Source organism: Dermatophagoides farinae, chromosome 2, assembly GCF_024713945.1.
Source record: "Dermatophagoides farinae isolate YC_2012a chromosome 2, ASM2471394v1, whole genome shotgun sequence".
NCBI classification, from domain to species: Eukaryota; Metazoa; Arthropoda; class Arachnida; order Sarcoptiformes; family Pyroglyphidae; genus Dermatophagoides; species Dermatophagoides farinae.
In genome coordinates, this window is record NC_134678.1 from 3,456,161 (window position 1) to 3,482,764 (window position 26,604).

Genomic DNA, 26,604 nt, shown 5'->3' on the forward strand with positions numbered 1-26,604 from the left:
TTGTGAAAAAGTCATGTGTGTGTGTGTGCATGTGTCTGCTATCGATTATCTTCATGATGACATTGATTGTTCAGTGTCATTTATTGTTGAATTTTATTCTTTTTTTTTATTATGATATCATCATCATTGACTTTATTCATTGATTTATTTCATTCCTTTATTTGAAAATTGATTACCTTGAAAAAAATTGTTGTTGATTTCTGAATCTCCAAACAAACAACATTCATCACTCTCTCTCTCTCTTTCTCCGATGACTTTGATCCGTTTTTTCATGTTTTGTTTGTTTGCTGAATCCTTGATTCTCATTCTTCCTTCAATTCGACATTGTCCAAAAAAAAAAAAAAAAATGTTCATCACCATCATTATGTGAATATATAAAGGTGATGACGATTATTACTTATGAGAATGACCATCATCATTATCATCATCATCATTACATCACAATGAATTATAGAATGGATAGAAAATTGTTGAAATTTATTTTCAATGAAAAATTTGTAACCTTTCTATCAATATGAACATCGACATTGAGAGATTGTGAATGTGTTATGTGTGTGTGTGTGTGTGTGTGTTTAAGGTGAATGAGAAATATGAATGTGTAAAAAACTAAAATCACTCGGAAGATATTCGAGGTCTTATTTCCTTAACTTTACAGCAACAACATAGGATAAATAATACATACACACAGAAAGAGAAAGAGAGAGAGAGAAAAGATGAACCGAATGAATATTATATACATTCGGTGGATAGATATGATTCAATATTTGGAATGACCATTTCTATGTATGTGTTTGATTTTTGTGGATGTCTAATGTCCAATCATCATCATCATCATCATTATTATTATTATTATCATCGTTTTGTGATGGATTAAATTGAATCGAAGAGAGAGGGAAAAAACGAATCGAAGATGATGATCATCATCATTTGTCATCGAATCATTGTACATTGAAGATCAGTTTGTTTGTGGTTTTCCATGCAGGAAATTTTTTTAAAGAATCTTTTTTCTCCAATTGTGTGTGTGTGTGTGCATGTGTGTATTGAACAGACATACACATAATCATCATCATTTGTTTGTGGGTTTTTTTCAATAATTTATTTATTTGAAAATTTCCAAAAAAAAACGTTCGTCTTTTCTCGCTTTATTAAAGTGAATTCACCCATTTTTTTCTCTGATTTCTTAGTGCATCTGTTTCAATTGTGTGTGTGTGGGTGTATTTGTGTTCCAGAACGTTTTGGTTTTCAAAACGGTTTTTATCTCGGAAATTGTTTTTTTTTGTATTTCTTAATGATTTGAATGGTAAATATATTTTGATTTTTTGAATTTTTTTTAATTAATCATTCGATTCTGTTTTTTTTTCTTGGTCATTCTTGTTCTTTTTTTGTTTTTTGTTTTGTTTCTGACAGAAACAAAAAAACAATCAAACAAAGATTGATCGATTTTTTTTTCAATTCAATTTTACAATAATATTGCTGTTGATGATTGCACACATCGATTGCACCCAAAGGATTGATTGATTAACCCTTTTTTTTGGTTCTGTTGTTGGATTTTCTCATTGTTATTTTTTTTGTTTGATTTTCCATCTTAATCACCATCATCTTATATACTATTATAATTGGTCAATTCAAATGGTTGAACTTTTGAAACACAGTGAAAAATGAATGAATTTTTTTTTATCAACCAAAAAAGAATTGTATCTGATTTTTTTTTTGTTTGCTTTTATATATAAGCTCTGTATATATGAAATGAAATGTTTTTATTTCTAAATCGAAATTTATTGATTGTAATGTTTCTTTTTTTTTGGGGGCGCTATGTCAGTACGACCATCGTCATTTGAAATGAATCAATTTCTAAATGACTGTAACTAACTAAAACAAAATGAAAATGAATGAATCATTCAACCGAAAAATCTAAAAAGGCCAATAATAAATCTATAGTGTTGATTGGTTGAATTTTCTATTTTTTTTTTATTTTGTTTTGTTTTGTTTTGTTTGCTGTTTGTTGTTGTTTGGGTGGGAGGTAGTTTTTTTTTGGTTCAAAGTCAAAACCGCTAATCTTTCTTTTTTTTTTGGTACTATTTATTCTGGTTTATTATTACGCTTTGTAGCAGCAACATCTGTCAATCGTTACAATTGATTGGTGGTTATGTTTTATTTTATTTTATTTTTTTCTGTAGAAATTGAAAAGTGTGAAACCAAACAAAATGATGATTGGAGAGAAAAAAAAAATAAAATGAAACACAGCCAATCTCATTGGCATTAGAAGGTCTCATCGCATGAACAACGACAATAATAATGATGATGATGATGATGTTGATGATGACGATGAAGAAAAATAAAACAAAACGTTAAAAAAAAGAAAAAAAAAAATTGAAAATGACAAAAACTAAAAATTGTCAGTTCCGTTTTTTTTTGTTTTTATTTTTAGCAACAACTAAATCAATAAATAACAAGCAATCAATGACACAAAATGTTTATGTCTCTTGATCCATGATTAACAATGAATATTTTAATAATTAGGAAAAAAAAGGAAAGAGAGAAAAAAAACATATATCCAGATTGTTTTTTTTTCTAACGATAAAAACCTTGATAAATCATAATCATGATGATTGAAACAAACGCAACTACATACAATAATATATCAAAGACGAACAAAAACGATGAAAATAATGACAATTTCCGATCTGATGATTGTCAGAAAAAAAATTGACAATTTTTTTTTGTCTTTTACTTGTGAAACAACATTTGCATTGTCATTTTGTGTGTATTTTGTTCAGTGCTGGTGGTTTGCAATCAGAAAAAAAACCAAAATTTAAATGAATTGTTTCCCAGATATTTATATATCTATCATATTCAATATTTTTTATTAGTGATGAGAAATAGAAAAAAAAGGAAAAGGAAAAAAATTTGAGAGAAAATGTTTGGAGGAAATTATTATTAGTTGCAGAAATAGCTTGCATGATAAATTGACGAAAAATAAGAAAAAAAAGCAAAATTATCCGAGAGAGAGGGAGAGTGTGTGTGTGTGTGTGTGCGTGCGACTAAAACATCATTATTTCTCTCATTTCAATTGCATCAAATCCTTATTACCTGATTAGTTTATCATCATTATTACACAGTTGCTTTAATAAAACACACACACACACACCTTTTGAAAACCAGAAACGATCAATCCAAATCACTGAACTAAACTAGTTTGTTTCTCATCATCATCATCATCAATTTTTTAACCATTATTATAAACATTTTAAAATTAATTTTGACTTTTTTTTCTGATTTCAAACCAGTTATTGGGTTGTTTTGTCTTTAAATGAAATGATCAGTAAATATCATTAGATTAGATTAATTATTGATTTGATTGTCATTCGATGAATGTAATGATGATGATAATGATGATAATTTCATAGTTGGCCTGTCATGTCATCATCCTCATCATCAAAAAAAAAGTTTCTTTTCAGTTTTTGTTCAGGTTATGATCTGAATTCAAATAAAAATTATCAATGTTTAAAATATTGATTTGGAACTAACATCTCGTCATTTGACATGGTTAATAATTTCAATTTGAATTTTTTTTTCCTCATTCAAATATATGATTTTTGTTTCGATTGTCTCATGATTATATCTAATAATTTTTTTGAATTTTTTTTCCCGTTATCTTTCATTACAGGCATTGAAACTTTCTTTCAACGTTTTATTGTTTTGTGATTCATTTGGTTCAACAATCAACATTCTCATCAATCATTACACTCAAATCTATCTTGATCTTTTCATCATTTCATTAATATTGTAAAATAAAAAAAAATGTCGTCACCATCACCTGATCTAGTGAATATTGGTGCCAATTGGTTTGATGCATTCCAAGATAATGGTGGTCCAATATTATATTCATCAATGAATCGTACGGCTGCCATTGAAGATATACGTAATATTCTGATTTACATTAGTTTTACAACATTTTTTGTTGCATTTCTAATCATTTTTCCTGGAATTCGTAAAGAGGTATGTTGTATAACTTGTTTTGAACAATTTTATTGTTATTATTCTGAAAATATATAATTTCAAGAATCTCAACAATAATCATAACAATTAAACATTGAAAGAATTAGGAAAATTTGTTTTTTTTTTCAAATACGAAAATGCCAATGTTTATTATTATGATTTCCCATTCATTGTTGTTGTTGTCGTTGTTGTTGTTGTTATTTGTGTTGTATAATAACAATTTCATCCGAATGTATGTTTTATTCACAAAGATTTGGACATTTTATTTTGTCTTGTTTTTTTTCTTAAAGAATAAAAGAAAATGACCAAAATTTAATTATACAACACTTTATACATTGGGATATATTATTCGTTTTTGTCCAGTTTTGAAACATTTTCAAGCGTCCTTCTCTGTCTCCTTTAAACTAGTTTAGTTTTTTTTACAGATTTGTACATGAAATACAGAGATAGAATGATAGTGAATGAATCCGTTGCATTAACAAATTTGTTAAATTTGAATGAATTTCTTTCTGGATAAATATAGGAAAAGAAAACTCAATAACGTTGAATGAATCGAAGAAAAACAGTGTAAAAACATTTACAAATAATACATACACTTGGTGTGCAGTATTGTGATCCTAATGTTGTTTGTTTGAATTCTTTATAACATTATTGCAACAACAATATTGATGTTTTCAGTTGTTTTCAGACAAATTCCGTTGTTGTTTGTTTGGCTAAAGACTAACTAACTATTTGAACAAAAAAAAAAAAAAAACAATCAGATATAATTTCTAATGAAGCTTTAAAACTAAATGAAATTTTTTCCACTTTCTGTTTCTGGCTGTTGGTAGACACACATCCATAAATATATCCAGAAACAACAACAAATACAATCATTTGAATTTATATAACCAACCATGAAACAATATAAACTAGATTCCCAGACCAAATGAATACAGTGAATTCTCTCAACACACACAAACAATTGCTTAGGTTGAAACTTTGGACTAATAAAATTTTATTATTTTTCCCGTTTACACAGACATAATAATAACCAAAAAAATTTGGTTAGGATAGAGAGTCAGTTTTTGTTTTTGTATCTGTATGTCCCAATTTTGCAATATTTGTTCATCATCATCATCATATTAACACACATAAAGAGAAAATATTTTTTTCCCTAAATTTTTATTCTTCTGTTTCAATTCTCGTCATCTAAATTGATATTTGCATCTTCTTTCAACAGTTATTATTATTACATACACATACACGTAGATATATATGGACATATTTTATAGATTATATCATTAAATTTGTCTATAAATTTATTGTTCACTGATAAAATTTATATTTATAAATTTTCATTTAATATTGAAACGAACCCAAAAAACTTTTTATTAGTATTCATGATGATGATGATGATCATCATCATCATCAAAATACACAAATGCATTATTTAGAACAAACATTCATTGTTCGAAAACAAAACGAAAAATTCATTTCCAATCGTACAATTTAATTTATTTTTGCTAATAACAATAAAAGATAGACAACATTTGATAAATAGTGAAATTTCTTTTTCTTACCAATTTCAACCAATGAATTCATATATAAAACAACACAATATTCACATTTGAGAAAAATAATCATTAAAATAAAAATGTGAAACTCAATGATGTTGTGGGGATTGTTTTAATTGAAAATTAGCAAAAAAAATTAATTTTAATTAATTGAAATGAAAATTAATTGATTAATTTATCAGAAAATTTTATGGAAAGAGTTTAGATGCATTTCAGTATTTTAGAAAATTTTAAGAAATATTCACACACATCTGTAACTGAACGATATATATGAACGTTACAAATAATGCTGTATGTATTCGCATTAGAGAAAAATACCACGTGCGTTTTGCTTGAGTTTTGTTTTGTTTGTAAAATTAATTGATTTTTTGTTAATTTAAATGATACCAGCGATTGGTATGTAATTCATTTTTAATACTTATAATTTATAATATATAATTTATTATTTGATTCCATAAATAAAGATCATAATTGTTAATGTAACACACATCAATTCAAGACAGAAAAACTTGCAAAAAAAAATGAAATTTATTAAAGATTTTCATTTTTGAGAGATATTAAATTGCCAAGATTTTACATTGTATGTGTTTTATAATTACTTCATTTGGTATGAAATTCAATCACTTTTTCAATTTTTTTCCACCACAAAAAAAATCAACAACAACAACAACAATGAATCAAAATGAATTCCTTTGATGAAAAAAAAACTGCAAAATTTTGTCCAGAATTTTTTTATTCATTCATTCATTCATGTATACATCATCCAATCATTTGATATGTCTCAAATGAACGTATTTCAAATTGTAAATGTACTTATATGATCTACACACATATATATAACGATACGTCATTTTCATAGTCAAATTTAATGATTTATTATTACGTGAATAATAATAAACGAAAAATTGTAACCATCATTATTAATTTAAAATTGTGAAAATTTCCTTTCTATTCGATTATGCCATTTATGTGGTGTGTATGTGGAAGGTTTGACACACTTTGACTTTCACTTTTATGTGTTGATTTTTTTTTTTTGCTTTAACTTTGAATTCTCGTTGTTCTGAAAAGATTTTCAGATTCCTTGTTTTTTTTGTTGCCTTCGTCTTGGTTTGTTCGAGTATCCTATATTGTCTTTTGCTTCCTCTTTATCCGCAGGAAAATCTGATTTAGTTTCTTTTTACTTATTGCTTTTATTTTTTTTTTATACTTAGTTTCTTTTTTTTCGATCCATTTTTTTCTCTCTCTCTTGATGATGGTTTAGTAATGGCCTGCTTCATAGATTTTTTTTTTTGAGAATCGCTATCATTGAATATTTCATTTTTTTTGTTGTTGTTTTTCTTTTTGTATTTTAAAACTTGTGATGAAAAAAAATAACATGCCCCATAGGCCATTGAATTGAGATCGGACAATGTTAGTTTCTTTAGAAATTCTTTGGAAAACATAAGATCCATTCGTCGTGTTTTTAATCATCAATCATTAATAACCCGAGTTTTTCTTTTTTTTTTCTATTCATTCTTTGGCTGAACTTTCAGGTTCAGAATTTATGTGAAAATCTTGGTAGTATTTTCTGTTCCTATTATATAATATTTGGTTAAAGTCATTATAGATGAAATGAATGGTTCTTGATAGGCTTATGAAATTGGCTGCTATTTCATTTATTCTATCCTATTTATGGTTATTATATATATTGGTGATAATTTTTTTTTCTTTTTCCTGAAAAAATCTTTTTCTGGTCATCTAGGGTGATCCATATACTTTAGTTATTAATTTTGGTCTTTGACTTCTTTTTGCTTTTATACCAGTAGAAAAAGTACTTTTATTTTTCCAGTTTTATCAAAGTTTACATTCGTTTTTTGCCTAATTTTGTTTATTTATTATTCATTGAATTTTACATAAAAACACAGATATACATTCATTAATTAATAAGTACGAAATTCATTGTTCTATTATCGATTTGCTTTTCAAATTTATCTAATTATAATTGTCATGTCTTTACTACAGGGTAAAATTATTTTCTACGAAAAAAAAACTTCAGTTCCAATATTGATGATTACACACACACACATACAGATTCGATTCGTTGAAATGATGTCCATCAATAAAACTTTTTGCTTTATTTATTACTGTTGTTGTTCAGTTTTTCCATTAATCAATCGAGAAATAGAAAACAGAAATGATGTTGTCGTGTTCAATATTGTTTTTATATATATAAAAATTGGTGTTGTTCACATGAAATACATATCTTTCTCTATATCTTGTTTATTGTATAAGTTTGTTTGTTATTTGTTGGCCGAATGTCATTAAGAATAGGAAAAGAGAGAACAAAAAAAAAGAGAACAAACATGGCCATCATCAATTTGTATCCATTGCCTATCATCAAATAGACGAGCCAATACATTCAGGATGATCATCATTCTCATAATATATAATAAACTATTAACTAATTGTCATCATCATCTTTTCATTCGATCTGATCAAATTTTATTCATTTGTTCTATCTATAATAATAAGAATACGGAATATATTTTATCATGACATTCATTTTATGATCGATTCATTGATAGTTTTTTTCTTTTCGTTGATCAAAAAAACGAGAAAAAAAATGTATGAAAACTATTTGAAACAACAACAATAATAAAACACATATCACAATGTGAACAACAACAACAACAACAACAAAAAGTGCAAAGACCATGATCGATGTCAACATTGTTGCAATTGCTGTTTGTTTGTATATATGGCATGAAAGTGTGTGTGTATGTGGATCATTTATCATTTATCAACTTGTGAAACGGGATTCAATACCAAAATAATACAACAAATGTTGTCTTTGTCTGTCTCCAATGGCTTGTTTATATGGATCTCACATGAATTTTATACAACAGAAACAAACGGACAAACATAGTTAAAACGACAAAGAAAAATGAAACTTTGCAAAATGTAAAGAGAGAGAGAGAGATAGTAGTGATATCCATTATATTATTATTATAATAATAGTAATAAATTTATTCGATATATTGGCATCAATCAATTTGAGCCATCCCCTATTGAACACACACACACACACACACACACACACACATCAAATAGGTTTCATATACATTCTTATTCTATTTTATTTTATTTCATTTATGATGTTTATATATATATCATATTTTTCATTTGAAAAAAAACATTGCAATTCATTACACATTACATTGAATTATGTTTTTCAATTCGACAAGACATGTATATCCAGGGTATTATTTTGATGATGATGATGATGATGATGATATTAAATGACAATTTTCAGTGTCGTAGAAATGAATGAGAAAAAAAAATGAAAGGTCGATATCCTTTACAATATTGACGGTGTATAATGAACAGTAAACGATTGGAAACATCTGGAAATTTTTAATTGACAACAACAATGACATTTTAACAAGTTTTTACAGAAATGACAATTTTTTTCCCTTAAATGATTAATCTATTTATTTATATTTATATAACGATTGATTCAATGTTGATAATAATCCTTGGTTTCCTTTTGTCCATTATTCTATAGCGTGTTTCAACATTTATATGTGTAACCACCAGTTTATTCATTGGTGCCGTTATTTTAAGTAAGTGTTTTATGTCATTTTATAGCATGCATTCAAGATAATAATCAAATACTGTTTTCACCATCTTATAATAGTTTCAAATTGTGGATCAAATTGGCATGTAGCAAAAGGATCGATCGCTGGACCGTATCGTGCCTTTTCCAAAGAAAAAATCTATGCTAATGTTGGTGTATATATCGGTTTGGATAGTGTCAATATTACATTAAAAGGTATTTGAATATTTTTTTTATCATGAGAAAAATTATTAAATTTTGAAAATTTCATAAATTTTCTATTCCGATTCACGTCAGCACTACCTATACATCAACAGCATGAAGAAATTAACTATAACGAACGTTTCTATTGGATTGGTGGTAAGTAATTCTTTGTTTTTCTTTTTTTTTGTAAATTTTTATTTCCTCTTTTTTTTCTTCTTCTCCTTCTTCTTCATAAATCTCAAATTTAATTCAGATCCATATTCTTGATTCCATTTTTCTGGTTCATTATATACTGTCAATATATCTGTGAATCTAAAACTTTATTTCGCCGCCCCTGTTATTTTGAGACACAAACACAGTGTAGTGGAAAGAAACTTTCAGTCAAAATCAGTGAAAAACAAAAAAAAATGAAATTAGCATATTTAACCAATAGGTCCCACTCTATGACAGAATAGAGGAGATTGTTGTTGTCTAACGTTCTTTTTATTGTTGATTATATTCTAGACATGAATTTGAATAATAATTTTTGCATAACCATAGCTAAATATATTATTATAAACACAATGTTTCTAGCGAAAAAGATTGAGTAAGAGAGAGAGAGAGAGAGAGAGAGAGAGAGAAATTTCAAATTCTTCAACAACAGAAAATATCTAGTTGTGTTTGATGCAAAGTTTTCTCTTTTCCTTTCTCATCATCATCAAATCTGAATTTTTTTTTCTTTCATATAAACAGGAAAAGAAATTTCGTTTCCATCAATATCATCATCAAGACTGACGAAATGAATTCATATTGCCATTATTTGTGTTTATATTAAGGCTTTGTCGTTGTTGTGATTATTATTATTATTATTATACAAGATATATATTGAAAGAAATAGTGATTCCATCAAAGTTTTCTATCGAAAACATGCAAAAAAAATTGACTTTGTTCATTTTCCTATTCGATGGTTTTGTTCGTTTTTTTTCTGCCCTGAAAAAAATGGATTCACAACGCAAAATAAAAATTTATCGTTTGTTTAGTTTATTATTCAACCGAGCGATCAAAAGTTGGAAAAAAAATTAAAATTTATTTTAAAACATTTTTCATGTGCATTCACACCATGAGCACGAATTTTTTTTCTCTCTCTCGCACTTCCATATGAATAAATAGAAAGATACATTTAAAAATCCTTCATTATGATGATGATGATAGGCTTCCTAATTCCAATATAAACTATAATAATTTTTTTTGTTTTGCTAAAATCTGAAAAGATTTTCCTATTATAGCCATATAATTCTACATTGCTAATGTTGTACTTCAAAAAAAACCTAGCAGCGATTCTGTTATGGAAAAAAAATTGAGATTCAATTCTGATTTTGTTGTTGTTGTCTGAAGAATTGTCTATAAGTAGATCCAATGATTGCTGACTGACTGGTTGGCAATTGTTTGTCGGTTTTCCTTGTCAATCGATCCAACCATGAAGCACATTGTTATTCTCTCTCTCTCTCTCTATCTATCTTTTGCCAATATAAACCGTTTTTATTTTGAATGAATAGACGACAGACATCATAGGGAGAATCTAAAATTTGAATGAATATTTTTTTTTTTGCATAAACAAAATAAGAATAAAGAGAAAATATCAAAAAACAGAATTGAATCAATCATACAATCACCAAGCTCTCATATAGAGAGCGATAGAGACACAGAAAAAAGCCTCGAACCAATTTTGTTCGTTGTCGTTGTTGTTTTGATCCAAATCGATATTTGTTGTTTTTTTTTCTTTTCTGATTTTGATTATTAGAATTGACAACAAGACTTTTTTTGTATTGATAATAACGTTGAATTGTTTTTTCTCATTCTGTTTTTTTTCATATTGCACGCATAAGTTTGCAAATAGTTAAAAGCATTTTATTTATTTGAAAAAAAACTTTACTTATCCATTGTCCAATGTCCATTCATTGTTGAATTTCCTGTGTGCATATGTATATGTTTCGTGTGGATTCAACAAGCTATTTTTGTTGTCTCTCTGAATTCAGTTTTGGTTGTTGTTCTGGAGTTTTTTGCTTTGCTTTCATTTGATGATCGGTTGGAATCCTTAATTTTTTTTTTTTTTTTTTTTTTGGGTTAATGCACACACAAAACATAAACATGCACAGCAATTTAATCAATCTACACAGCTGGATGTATATTAATCAAAATTGGTGTTCTATTTAAACTTATTCTTGGGTTTAGTTTGGAACTAAATACAATGATGAAACTTTTTATTTTTATTCATTTTGATCGTGTAAAAAAAAATTCTTTTCCGGTTTCTGTTCGTTTTTCAGTAGCGGTTATTATTATTATTATTATTCCTAATAGAATGTGATTATTTTGTTTCATTTGAAATTCAAATGTTTTATCCATCTGGATCCACATCATTCAATCAGTGTTTGGCTATCGAGATTTATTATTGTATTAAAAGAAAAACATCAACATGCAATTTACCCGTATAAAGAGATAACTGAATGTAGAATTCCATGGCTACACATCAACCAAATATTTTTCACTGAAAAAAAAACAATCATAAATGACAAGATGTGACTGGTTTCATACGTTATTGCAATGTCATTGATTGTCCAACATTAGCAACAGTGAATTTAGAATCGTTGTAACAATAAAACCGAAAAGAATTATACTGGTCTGCTGATTATAGTACATTGTATAGATTTTAACATGGTTTATGCTTTTTTTTGGGCAAATTATTTCAACAACAAATTTATTTGATGCTTTTTTATTTTGGAAAGTTCGTTTTTTTCTCTGGAACTGAATGGATCTTCTTTTTTTTCTATTCGTTGCAAACATCAGATACGATTTAGGTTTGATCTCTGTAGTATTTTTGTTGTTGTTGTTGTTGTTGTTGAGCCAAAATGTACATTTATTTAAACCCTATTCAAAGATGGCCCTTGTTGCTGTTGCGGCATTCATATACATCTTTTGGTTTTTTCTATTTTTATTTCCGATCCATTTAATGCAGTGAAACATACGTATAATATGACTTTATGACTCTCTCTCTCTCTCTTCTCTTCTCATCTCTATCTATCACATTTAGATCTCTATTTATTTGCCCTTTTTGTTTGTTGGCATTATTATTAAATGGGCGAGAATCCTCAAATCGAATATTTCGTCCGAATTTTATATTAGGTTCTTTTCACTCTAGTTTTCAATGCAGAAATGAAACAATCAAATGCCACTACTGCATTAATTAAATAGATAAATTATGATACTTACATTTTCAGTGTGCATCTATGCCAACAATCTTTTCTCTTTTTCATTCCTGCATTTTGTCTGAAGAACCTTATTGTTTTCTCTATTTTTTTCTATGTCGCATCATCACATGCTGTTTTCCATAACCACTGTATTCCATTTCATATATATGTTATTATGGCGTTTGATGTTTGTTTTGTTCATTTCACCAATTTTTTTTTATTATACCAACGTATAAAATATATTTCTGCTTTGTGTTTTGTTTCGTTTCGGTTTGTTTGTTAAGGGCATCATTTTCTAGTTTTTTTTTGTTTGGAATTTTAAATGAACTTTGAATTTTTTTGCCATTTGCAAAGAAAATATTTCATCCGATGAAGGGTTTTCTTGTTTTCTTTATTCTTTACTCATTTGCATAATGAAAAAAAATTGTTTCAATTTCATACTAATTGCTTGCTAATTCTTTCCATCATCAACATCATTGGTTTTTTTCGATAAATTCAATTATTGGTGGCAATTTGATCCTTTGTAAATTATTAATATTTTCAGCCAAAATTTGGAATGTTTTGCAGTTTTTTACACTCTCTCCATTTCATTTTATTCCTATATTCTTTATTATGATGATTACCAGAAAAAAATTCCAATGGAACAACAACAGAAAAAACCGAAAAAAAAATCTTATATTGATAATGTTTAATATTGAAAAAATGAAATGAAAAAAAAAATTTTCAATCTCTGAATCTCGATGATATAATCTCCATAATGCATGTATGTGAATGATTCAATAAGAACAACTAATAGAAAGATGAAATTGTGACTGTAATTTAATTTATTCATCGACATCAATGTTATTGGACATTGGGAACAGTGAATATTTTGACAATACCAAGTTTTTTTTCTAAACAATTTCTGTTTTCAAAATGTGTCGCAAAAAAATATATCATCATATAAGTAACAAATAAACTAACAAAAATAAAAATAAAAAAAAGAAAAAGAAAATTTGCTTATATTTACAACATCATCAGATTGTGAATGAAAAAAGAAATGATATGTTCGGTTATTTTATTTTATTATACATCACATCAGTGTTGTTGATGATTACGATGATGATGGTTTCAATATCAGTGATATTGGACCGTTTTTTTTATATATATTCAAAGAGAATAAATATCGGTAAAAGAAGAAACTGGATGAATGATTTCACAATATCAAATTTATAGTAAAACTTTATATTCTCCATCTATATTCAATTTTTATTTGTGCTTTGGCATAAATTTGGTTTTTTTTGGGTACTATTTTCTCTTGTTGTTAGCGTTGGCTTGTATAATAATAATGTCAACGTTATTTTCATTTTTTTTTCATGATTTCATTGAATTTCTTTTTTGTTGTTGTTGTCGTCGTATTTCTGGAACACAAACTACCCTAAACAAGTTCATAGTTAATTTTCCTATCCTCAATAACACTGTGTATTTGTGTGTGTGTCATTATGAATAATTTTACATTTATATAACCATCGTATCAATCTATATATATACATATATATGTACAAGCAAATGAAATTGCAATTTTTTTCTTCTTTCTTTCTTTCGTTTAGATCATCTTGATGAAAAAAAAATAAATAAATGCTATGACACATCTTACTTTTATTTTATTATTTTATTATTATATTTTGTTTGGTCCAGCAGTATGCTGTATTTCTTACAAAAAAAAAGCTTGTGTCATTCTCTGGGTACTGTGTATGTTTATGTGTGCAATGTATATTTCCATAAGGGTCATTAGTTATACTTTTTTTTTATTATTATTATTATTATAGTGCATACACACACACACACACACACACACACACACACACACACAAAGGAAACGCACGATATACAGGCATGGAGATACATCTTTATTTCCTATTAAACAAAAATTCTTTGTCCATATCGATATTTTTTTTTCTTTTCTTCATATGTCATATATGTATTCATCATTATCAACTCATACAACCAAATTGTGTGTGTGTGTGTGTGAGAGTGAATGCTTTTTTCCGTGTGCGTTCTGCAAAATAGCATTGAGAAATTTCTTCTTTTTTTGGATCGACATCTTGGAATTGTGAATGGAAAATGCTTTTTCTACTGTTGACAAATGGGCCATGTGTGTTGGAACATGAAAGCTTTTTTTTCCTTATTTGCTTTCCTTGTTTATTCCATTATTATAAAGCCATCGTGATGATTATTTGATTCTTTTAAAAAAAATAACCAAGTCTATATGAAACCATTTTTTTTTTTTTTTTTTGATTCGAATATCAAATTTGAATGATCAACAACGTTAGTGTGATTAGCATTCATCGATGTTGATGTTTGAGGTCAATATCAACAATTCAATATTAACCATTATTGGCATATTCTATTAGGATGGCTATTGTAATCAATGTATATATAAGACGAACACAGGAAATTATTCTATGAATATGGCCAAATGGAAAAAAATTAAATGTTGTTTTGAACAACCATCATCAATGACCATTTTGAACACGAAAATGTACATATTTTTTTTTGCTCACTATAAAATGGCCATTATTATTACATGGACAAATAAATGTTTTCACAAAATGATGCTAAAGAAAGAGAAAAGTCAAGTATCTTTCCACTTTCTAAAAATATGTAACGGTTTTTTTTCTCGAAAAAAATAACCAACCATGAAATGATGAAAAATATGGAAATCATCATTTTTGAAATAAACCATACCAATAGCATTAGGCACTACGACATATATTCTATGATGATGAGAATCTTGAATATAGATAATAATAATAATAGTGAAAAAATTCATACACACACACATACATAAATGGGCACCACTTAGGAAAAGTAAACAGAATTAGGTGAACAAATATGATCTTTCTTTTTTAAATTCAATGCTTTGGTCATGTTCAACGTTATATTTGTTTGCCTTATGGCTGCTGCTATTAACATTATTCGTTTTTTGGCAAGAAAAAAAAAACTAAGATTCATATTCTGTATATGTATTCTAATGGCCAGTAAACACACACACACAAAACAGGATATACACCACATTAATATAAAGTGTGTGTGTGTGTGTGTGTGTGTTCCATTCGGATCGGTCGGTTATGTCATCAAAATTTTTTCTTTCCTTTTGTTTGTATTTATGTATTGTATATCGTATGATGATATTATCATATAATTGGTATCTATGGTCTTTTTGCTATTCGATATTTGACCATTGTCATCATTGGCCATTATTTTATGATATAATTATGATGATCAAATGTTGATGAATGAATATGATTAGTTTGCATAGTGAAAATGTATTTTTTTTGTTGTAGTTGTTGATGATGATGATGATGATGAAACTTGGTATATTTTTTCCACGTTGATTCATGTATGCTTTCTCACGCACACATTTGCAATTTATTGTGTTTGTTTTTTGCGCGAGTTTATGTAATAATAAGAATCATTCTGGTTGTTTGCTCAATAATGATAATGAGACATTGTTTGTTGCCATCAATAGTAGTAGTAGAGAGTTTAGAGAATAACGGAAACAGAACTTATACAAGCAAAAATTATGCAGATTAGAACATGAACGTTTGTGATATAAAATACCACTGTAGACTAATTAAATTGTCAAACACCACACTACTTAGTCTATTTGAAGTTTTTTTTTTGTTGTCGACAATTGATAAATAAACACTTTTTGATTAGAATTTATTTCGTACGGTTTTTTTTTTGGATTTAAATCAAACTAATTAAAATATTCAAGAATCATTGATTTATTCAATTGAAAGCATTTTCGTATTTGAATTTGTTTTCCGGGTTACGTGTTTTTGGGCGTGTTGTTTTTTTTCTGGTTCATTTGTTTCCCTATATATATATGCTATGATTGAACTAGAATCTGTAAAAATTAAAAAAAACAAACGGAAATTGAATTGAGTTGTGTGGAGTTGAGTTGAATTGACTTTACTTGAGGTCACCAACCACCGAAACAAACAAAACTGAACCCAACAACCATCAATATATATATATATATTCTAATTGAGTTTTAATGTTGAGTTGAGTTAAATGTTTGATTTGATATTGTTATATCTTGTTTCTGTGTATTTTCTTCTCTTTTTTTTTGATTTACGAAACGGAGAAATTTTCCATTCCTTTTTTTTTGTTAGACTAGTATACACACATACACAACACACACACACACACACTCAGTGTATTTATGCATGAAACAAAAATTATGACAAGAACAAAAAAAAACATGATTTAAAAGCTTTTCGGTATTCATTCTTGTCAGGATACAATACAGCATCCATATCTATGTATTTATAATGTATTTGAACGAGAGAGTGCTATATTCTACACATTAGTATAAAATGGTTAAATCGAATGTAAAAAAAAGGAAGGAAGAAAAAAAAAGAAAAATTACAAAATAATAGCTATGTTATAAACGAAAAAGATGATGAAACTTTGAATTGTGTGCGACATATTGTCTGATTAGCCTAAAGCGAAAAATGTTTTTATTTTTATAAGCAAAAAAAAAACCACATTTTCATCATCATCATCAATAGTAGTAGTAATAAGAATAAAAAGTTTCTATTGAATAAAATTTGTTCAACAAATTATTCCAATGATGATGATGATGATGGAATTTGAACAAAGTTCACTTCGAATTCTTAGCCAGGATTCTAAGGAATCGAATCAAACAAAAAAAAATCGGACAACGTGGCCACAATTTGTATGGTTGTTGTCAACCACTTCTACATATTTTTATATAGCTTGCTTGTATGTTTTTTTTTCCAAAAAAAAAATAGTAACATTTTTTTCTGGTTCGATTTCGATGATGATGATGCATTGAAAAAAACTGTGCAATTTTTTTTTCATATTCCAAAAAAATGTAAATCATCATTTCTTCATGACATCATCCATCATATGAACTTAATGCATTGTACAAAAAAAAAAGTTTTGTCTGAAAACAAGCAAAAAAAAAAAAAAAATTTCTGTTCACACTTTTCATTTTAGAACAGAAAGGTTACAATGTATATATAGATAATATTCTTGTTAATTTAATTAATGAACATTATTAATTCTTTGCTGTTTTGTGGTCATCGTCAATGTGATGTATGAATGTACACACACACACACACACACTAGACGGCGGCTCATCATTGGGAATTTTGAATTCATCATTTTCAAAAAAAAACTCATAGAAAAATAAAGAATCTTTCTCTCTTTTTTTTCATTTATAAAATAATGTTATATATATATTATATGTGTAGGATGATCAAGTTTTTTTTCTATATTTTCTTGATTTTCTCAGATTGTTACTATTCAAATGTCAAATTTTTTCATCTTGAAGTTTTGGCGAAATATTAAAATTTTTAGCCCAAAATAAAGACAGCTTTTGACACATTCACAATCATTGTCGAAACATCGTTTGCATCTGTGTATAATAACCTTTCATATTTAATAATTATTTTATAGATTCGAAAAGATTCAACGATGATGATGTGTAATTCAATTTGTCAAAAAAAATTTTTTTTTTCATTCATTTCACTGAATAAAAATAATTGGACAATCTGACCTTGGAAACAACAACAGCAACAATAAAAGAAAAAAAGAAATTATATTATAATAACGACACAATTAACCTGTCATCGAATTGTCGTTGTCGTTAAACCTTGAACCATGAATTTATTTACGCTTAATAATATTATTATTCTCATAATGATATGATTGTAATTTGATGCAAAAATAATTGACCATATGTGTGATATATGGTGGTCAATTATTATTATTATACGAATCAGAATTTCATGTGTCTCATGAGATATGGAGAATTTTCTTTCATCTTTATCTCTTTAGGTTTTTTTTGTTTTGTTTTTTGTTTTCTATGATCATTAACACAGAGGAAACAATTTCTTTGTTTTGCCTTTTTTTGTCGCCTAAATTTAATCATCAACGAATTATATTCCTCAAACATGATGAGATTTTTTTTGTGCATGCGGTTTTCCATTTCTTACCACTTTTATGAATGAAAAATGATTCAATATTGAATTCAATCAATTTGTTGTTGATTTCATTTCATCATTCAGTATATGAAATAATGATGAACGGCTGTTTTGACGTTGGCGTCAAGAAACATTTGAAAGAAAGAATAAATTTCTTTTTAAAAATTAAAATTTTCTTGGAATTTTTTGTTTTTTTTTCTTGAAATATTTACGTAGGAAATATCGTGAATTTAAAATATAAATTTTTGGAAAATAATTCAAATGCTAATAATAACCGACAATAGAATAACAAATCTTTTTTTTTGACGCCTTAAAGGCATATATCCCAAATCATCATATTCATATTTTGATCAATTTTTTTCTTGTTAGTTCTTCTTTTCGATTATATCATCGGGAATATGAATATAAATCAAAATCCAAATATATACAACACCAACAATATATACATCTTGAATAACCGAAACGATTTTAATTTGAATTTTTTTTTCTAATTTCATTCCATCAGCTTTATATAAAGTGTAACAATAGAAAAAGATGAATGAAATTCTTTTTTTTCGATTCCCCATAATGGTTGTGGTTGTGGTGGTGGTTTATTAATTTTATCGATTTATTAAGGACAAAAAAAACTAATAGTAAAAATACAATAATGATGATTGAAAAGAATTGATACACAACTCATTTATAATTGAAATTTGTTTTTTTTTCATTTATTTTGGCTTTTTCTCACTTTTCCCTTTATATATTTTTTTTCTCCATGTTATTCCATCATTATCATTATCCACAATTTGATGGTTAATTCTTTTTATTTTCTCATTATTTTTTTTCACAAAGCTAATCAAATGAAACATGAATTTCAACGTGCATTAGCCAAAGGATTACCATTTCCAATATTGACCATTTCAGAATATTTAAGCCAAGATGGTGAAGGCTTTAATTGGGGTCGTCATTATCGTTTGGCCGGTTATTATACAAGCATTTCATTATGGTAAGTATATTAAAATGGATGATGATAGTGGTGAATCAAAAAAAAAAAAAAAATTCCCAGATTCCTTTTTTCTTTTGTTTTCCGGATGTGATCGGGATTTGTTGTTAAATTTTGTTTGTCTCTTGCTGTGACAACAAACAACACATGATGAGAATTTTTCACTATCCATCTATTACGATAAAATGAAAACAAATGGATCAAGTCCAATCACAATTTATTCTCATCATCAATTTCTTTCTCATTGTCTATTTAATTTCCTTTTTTTTTGTAATTTTAGGCTAGCGTTTGCAAGCTGGATATTAATGAATATATTGCTTTGTGCCGTACCAAGATATGGTGCATATACGATGCAATTAACTGGCTTACTAATGTTACTATCAAATCTACTATATGTTATGATGATACCATCTAAACCATTACGTATACCATTTGAAGGTTCAACATTAATATTCACATATGGTTGGTGTTTTTGGCTTGTTTTTGCCGCTGGTATGTATTGTTTTCATTTAAATTATTAGATATAATGGTACATTTTCTATTGAAAAAAATTAATTTTTTTCAATTTTTTTCCGAATTCGTTTGTTGTATATAGGTTTAACAGCCTGTTTTATCGGTGCAACCGTATCCATTGTTGATATTCTATTTCCGAATAAATTTTCAACAATACTTGAAGTTGATTATGATACACCATATCGTTATTTTGTTGGAAATGATATACATATTATTGGTTCATTACCACCACCATTGAATGCATATTATTATCATCATCAACATCAATCAAGCCTATCGACGGCAAGTCATCAAAGTAGTAGCCATCATCTTTATCAGAAAAAAAAATCATCCACTAATATGATTCGTCATTATTCAGCATCAAAAACTGGTATGTTTCTTTTTTTTCATTATAAAAATAATTTGATCCCATTCACAAATATTCATTTGGCCGGAAAAATTATTGTTTTCGTTTTTATCATTGTTACAGCTTCATTAACAACAAATACATCATCTTGTTGTGCTGGATCAACTACACGATTAACTGCACATCATCAATCGATAATCAAAACAAAAAGTGATGCATCCACATGCACTAGGGATGATGTTGATGATCTAATAATGATGATGGCTAATGAAACTCAGGAAAATCATGATGAAACAATCACCGCCACTCAATGTATGACAGATTCTGATAGCAGCAGTAAACAAACATTCATAACTAAAGTGGAAATCGAGTCAAACGCTAATGATGATAATAATAATAATACGGTAATTGTTTCAAATTATTCAAAGGATTCTGTACAACGAACAAATCAATTGAATCAAAATGATAAAATATTCAATAATAATAACAGCAACAATGATCACAATGATGATGGTGATAAGCAATTTGCTTTTGAAAATCGAGCTTATCAAATTGATGATGATGATGATGATTTTAAGAATGATAATAATAATTGTTTATTAATGGATGAAAATCAAACAACTGTACAGCAGAAGCAAATGAAAGAAAAACCATCAAAAGAATTATTGATGATATCAACTACTCCATCGCCATTGATGAAATCTACATCTTCATCATCGCCGTCGTCTTCCGCATCATCTATATCTACAGATATTGATGATGATGATGATGATGATGTTGATAATGATGATGAAAATGAAAGTGATGTTAGCACAACAATGATCGATGGAAAACGAGCTATTTCATTATCGAATTTTGGAAAATATACTGAACAACGTGAAAAACGTGAAGGTTTATTCAATCGTTCATCAATGATTGGACCAACATTTGGTCATCCATTGGCTAGTGCTGGATTTCGTGCAGTAAAATCTGGATTTATTACTAGGTAAGTAGAATTATTTTCTGTTTGTTTGTTCAGATGCTGATATTTATTATTTTTACTATTACTATTCGTTGAATTTCCGGGACAAAAAAAAACTTCAACTATATAATGTAAAATATTTGATATCGAGCCAAATTCCCATTTTTTTTTAGTATTGAGAAAATGTTTATTATTTATATGTAACCGGGTTATAAATAACCGGTTAAATCAACAATAACAAATACACACACACACACACAAACATAGTGAATGAGCATCAATAATAATATCATTCATTGATTGAAAGTAAAAATGATGAGTAAAGAAAATTGAAAATTTCATTCATTCAAAATGATAAACATTATTATTGCTTATGTTATACACAGACATATATATTTGATATATTCTTTATTTCTTCTAAGAATGAAGCTTCAAAAAGAATCAAGAATTTATTTTGAAGCATCTGCCAAATTATGTTTATATTATGCAATATAATTTAAACGTCAGGCTTTGTTATTGTTTGATGTTTGGCAAGAATAAAAATTTGAATCGTTTTTTTTTGTGTGTGTGTGTTTGGTTAATACAAATTGGCAACCAATTTTTTGATTAGATCATAATCAAATCAAATCTGAATTGAATCAATGATTTGATTCTTTTTTTGGCTTCGATTTATTTTATAAAAAAAAAATTTTTATTCATCACAAAATTGCTATTTATAATCATCATCATTATATATATTGATTACGAAATTTTTTTCCCAGTTTTATTTGCATAGATTTATTGTCATAAGAAATGTGTCAATATTTTTTTTCTGATTGTTGTTTGTTTTCTCAAGAGATGTTCGTGGTTTTTATCGTTCGAAAACAGTCCTGGTTATTGTTAACTTTTGCTAGAGAATTAGAAAACAAAGAAAATTATTAAATTTCCATTTTGAATTTACATTGTTTCTTCTGTTATGTATTGGTTTCGTTTAGAATCATCATAATCATCGTCATCGAGAGAATTCTTTTATTGATTTTAAATTATTCTTGCTTCTGTATGTTTTTGAAATTTTTGAGTTTATTTTTATTAAAAAAAATTCCTGTTTTGTTTGTTTGAATTCAGTTGATTTATTTTCTTACTCTGCCAAAAAAATTTTTTTTGCTAAAAAGCTAAAAAGCGAAAAAAATGAGAAAACAAAAGACTTTGTGACCATTCGAGAGTTTGTATCATCAATTTTGAACTTTTTCCTTGAACAGTAAAGAAAAATGAATAGCATTCTAGTTTCCGAATTTTTTTTTCTTTTTTCCAAATAAATTTATTGTAAACCTATGTTTCCTTGTTTCTTGGTTCTTGGTTCTAGGTTTATCCTGACATACACACACACACACAACAAACACGAAGAATTAGACATGAAAGAATGTATTAGATGTTTTGTGTTTGTGTGTATTTTATGATGATTTATTATTTACTTTTCAAAAATAACAATACATAATTCTGCTAAAACAGATCATGTATGCATGATCATCAACAAATGAAAAATTTTCTCTGTATTTGAAAATCCGAGATGCTTGATTCGTGATGTGAAGAATAAGGAATGTTTAAACGGAAACCCACATATCCAAAAAAAAAATCAATGTCTTGAATTATCATGAAAAAATTGGAAAGAATTTTTGATATTTTATTTTAGAAACTTTGAAAATGAACCTAATAATAATGGCAATCAATAATTAATTTTTTTTACCAATTTCATCATCATCTCTCTATCAATTTCATGATGATGATGATGATAATGATGATCATCACTGAAAAAACTGTTTATAAAGAAAAACTATCATCATCATTATTAAGAAACAAGAAAAAAATGTCAAGTTATTTTTTTGTGTATACTTCGCAATAAGAGGTGGAGATTTTCCATTCATTTATTCTTTTCGCATGGAATCGATGAAAATTCTCAAGAAAAAGTATCCAAGGAAAAAAAATCTCAAACACACATATATAAAACAAAAATCGATTAGCAACATTTTTTTTTTGGGCTAAAATCAAATTTTTGCATTCTTTCGGCACATCATCATCGCCATCATTATCGAAGAAATAATGATGATCCTTTTTGTTGTTGTTGTTGTATATTCATATATCGTCGTATAGTCTCATATTTTTCTTTTATTTTTTAAGACTAGCTGTTTATTCTGTCTCGTTTTTGTACTCAATTTTTTCCCTGAATATTCAATGTTTGTTCGATGCACTCACACATACGCACACATTTCGTTTTCGATTATTATGAATTATATTGTTTCTTTGTTTTTTAAAAGAAATTTTACATTTTTTTTCAATCTATAGAGTCTAGATTTTATTTAGTTTAGTTTATTTTCTTTCTCCATGCCATTCATTTTTTTTTAATTCTATTAATTCATATGACTTGTTTCTTTTTACTGTTACTGTTTTATATATGAAGAAAATGAATGATTTTCAAATAGTAAAAAATGAATAAAAAAGTAAGCTTTTTTGGGGGGAGGGGATGAAATTCTCCACTTTTTTTTAACATTCTTAAGCCAGATTGTTTCGTGTATGATCGATTCAATATAATATATAATTCAAGTTCATAATTTTCGATCGAATGATCGATTTTTGTCCCATTTTTTTTATACTCAACAAAAATGAACTCTGTTTTATTTTTTTTTTATTCTGGTTTTGGGTAGTACATAATAATATTTCAAAAGACCCAGAACAACAACAACAATAACAAAGTAGATCAACAATAACAAAGTTTATAACGACGACCACAATTGACAATATTTTTACCTTTGTAAATGATGATTATTATCGTTGTTGTTGTTGTTGTTGTTTGCTCATGTTTATTCTCTTCTCATTATGTTTCCCATCATTGATTTTGATCGATTTTTTTTGAAAAAATATTAAACAGAGTGACAATGATGATGAATGAAACGAAAAAAAAACTAAAAGTTTTATCGATATATAAATCTTGAATAAATGAAATTGTAACAGGGATTTGAATTTGTTTTCAAACTGGGCGTATATATATAGTTTCAATTTACTTTTTTTTTATTTGGTTTTGTTAGGTTTGTTTTCATTCTCTTTCACTATACTTATGATGTTTGGTGTGTCGTTCATTATGAAATCGAAAAATACATTGTTAAATTTCAGGTTTAAACTGGTCTGGTTTTTTGTTGATATAGTCTACTTTTATTTTTATTTCATCTTGGTTTAGTTACTTTTTCATCATCATCATCATATACACATGATGATGATGATGATGATGATGATTGCCTTTATGCTTAATTTTTATCATTACTTTTCCATTAAATCAATTTGATATGAATTAAGAGAATGTATGTTGTTATGGTGTTTGTGTGCGTGTGTGTGTGTGTGTGTGTGTGTTTAGGCTTCTTTTCTACCACCACCATTTATTCTGAAAAAAGGGATTCAGTATACATTCTATATATGAACAAAAAAGTTGGATTTTTAGTTTCCAATGATTCGCTCGGGACCCGAACCGGAAAAATTGAAAAAAAATCTATTTTTTTTTAGTCTTTGATTATAGCTTTTATCGTTATAATGTTTTTGATCATCATACATCATACATCCATGTGTATATATAAATGATGAAAGCCAAAAATTTTATTTTTCTTTAAAAAAAAACTTTTAATTTACTTGCTTATACACCATCATCATCATCAACTAACTAACTAACTATTATAGCCAATAGTATCGTTTCCGTAATATTGTGATGATGGTGGTCGATGAACAACAACAACAACAACAACATAGCTCTAATGGAGCTAATAATAACTAGAGTAAAACGAAAAACCTAAACGAAGAAAACAATTTCGAAATCTCACACTAATCTCGGCTAATGGAGGGTGCAAGAGAGAGAGAGAAAGAAAGAGAGCTTATGGATCACGTAATTCTTTTCTATCGTTATAGCTTCTAGTAATCTTTACACACACACACACACACAATCTATTATTATCTTTAAAAATCTATATTATCAAAATAATTTGATGATCATCATCACGATTAAATGATTGTTTATAGTAATGATGACTCACACTATTCTAGTTGTGATATATAAATATATATCATTCATTTGAATCGATCCTTTAAAATTAATTAGCTGTTGATTGATTTTTTTTTCTTTTTTTTTCTCCGATTCTTATTTATCATCATCTGTCATGATCATTACTATGAATGAAATGATTTATGTGATTAATTGTGCTTGCTTGCCACCATTAAATTATCATTATGATTTGAATTTATTTCTGTTTCCATATGTTTTCTTCATCATTATCGTCATCATGATGATTGTGATTGATTATGATTTTCCGCTTGTTATGCAGCCATAACAACAATGATGGTGTAATCATAACATGTAGAAATTCTTTACCTGTGCAGTGAACATATATACATTATGTAGAAAATCTAGTTTTTTTTTATTTGACTCAAAATAGATGGATTGAGGGCAACGGGTTGATATTGTAATTAAAATGATTATGTTATAATTATTATCATTGAAATGTCGAAATTTATCATTATGATATCAATGTTTGTAGTATAATCAAGAATATTGTAATCATAATCATCATCAATTGCTACAGTGTGATCCAAAAGTGAAAAAATTATTAACCTTTATTTTTGGTGATGTTTGATTCTACACACACACACACTGATTACCATCACCATCGACATCGACACACACAATACATAAACCACATATGACCAATGTTTGTTGATTGCTTGTTTGTTTTATTTTCTATTTATTTATTTGTATTCACATTGTAAAACAAAATATTCTATTTTAAAACCCAAAAAAAAAAAAAAAAATATTATGTCAGTGTTGTTGATTGATTGAAAGGTTTTTTCTTTTGTTGAACAATTTTTTTGACAATTTTCAACTTTCATAATGATTATCATCATTATTATTATTTAAATTATAATGTTAACCATATGGCTGAACATTGAATAAATGAATGCTGATTATCATCAATTCTATCAACACAAATGATGATTATGATGATGATAAATGTCAAAAGTATGTGCTTCTCCACATATATTATATGATTGATAAGTTCATTGTGTTTCAATCGAATATCACTGTGTTTGTTTGGCTCCTTTGAATATAACATCATTTTTTTTGTATTTAATTATAATATATGAAATGAATGAATGAATGATAATTGTCAGGCTTAAACAATCATCAATGTCACTTATTTATCATCATGTGTTTT

At 27.2% G+C, this 26,604-nt stretch overlaps 1 protein-coding gene across 7 annotated transcripts in view; it reads left to right on the plus strand.

The window, feature by feature from the left end:
• LOC124499494 (uncharacterized) overlaps positions 1-26,604 on the plus strand; it is a 61,289-nt gene that overhangs the window by 31,863 nt on the left and 2,822 nt on the right. For 3 of the 7 annotated variants that reach the window (XM_075728581.1, XM_075728579.1, XM_075728582.1), the window contains 8 exons: positions 3,668-3,999; positions 9,100-9,157; positions 9,232-9,366; positions 9,448-9,510; positions 19,409-19,562; positions 19,840-20,051; positions 20,155-20,442; positions 20,542-21,403. In XM_075728581.1, coding sequence (XP_075584696.1) covers positions 3,802-3,999; positions 9,100-9,157; positions 9,232-9,366; positions 9,448-9,510; positions 19,409-19,562; positions 19,840-20,051; positions 20,155-20,442; positions 20,542-21,403 — 1,970 coding nt within the window. In that variant the 5' untranslated portion in view covers positions 3,668-3,801. Of the gene's footprint in view, positions 1-722; positions 1,301-3,111; positions 3,547-3,667; positions 4,000-5,856; positions 5,952-6,019; positions 6,136-6,280; positions 6,365-9,099; positions 9,158-9,231; positions 9,367-9,447; positions 9,511-19,408; positions 19,563-19,839; positions 20,052-20,154; positions 20,443-20,541; positions 21,404-26,604 lie in introns of those variants that run through there. The other 4 variants (XM_075728583.1, XM_075728580.1, XM_047063411.2 and 1 more) reach the window with 4 other exon arrangements.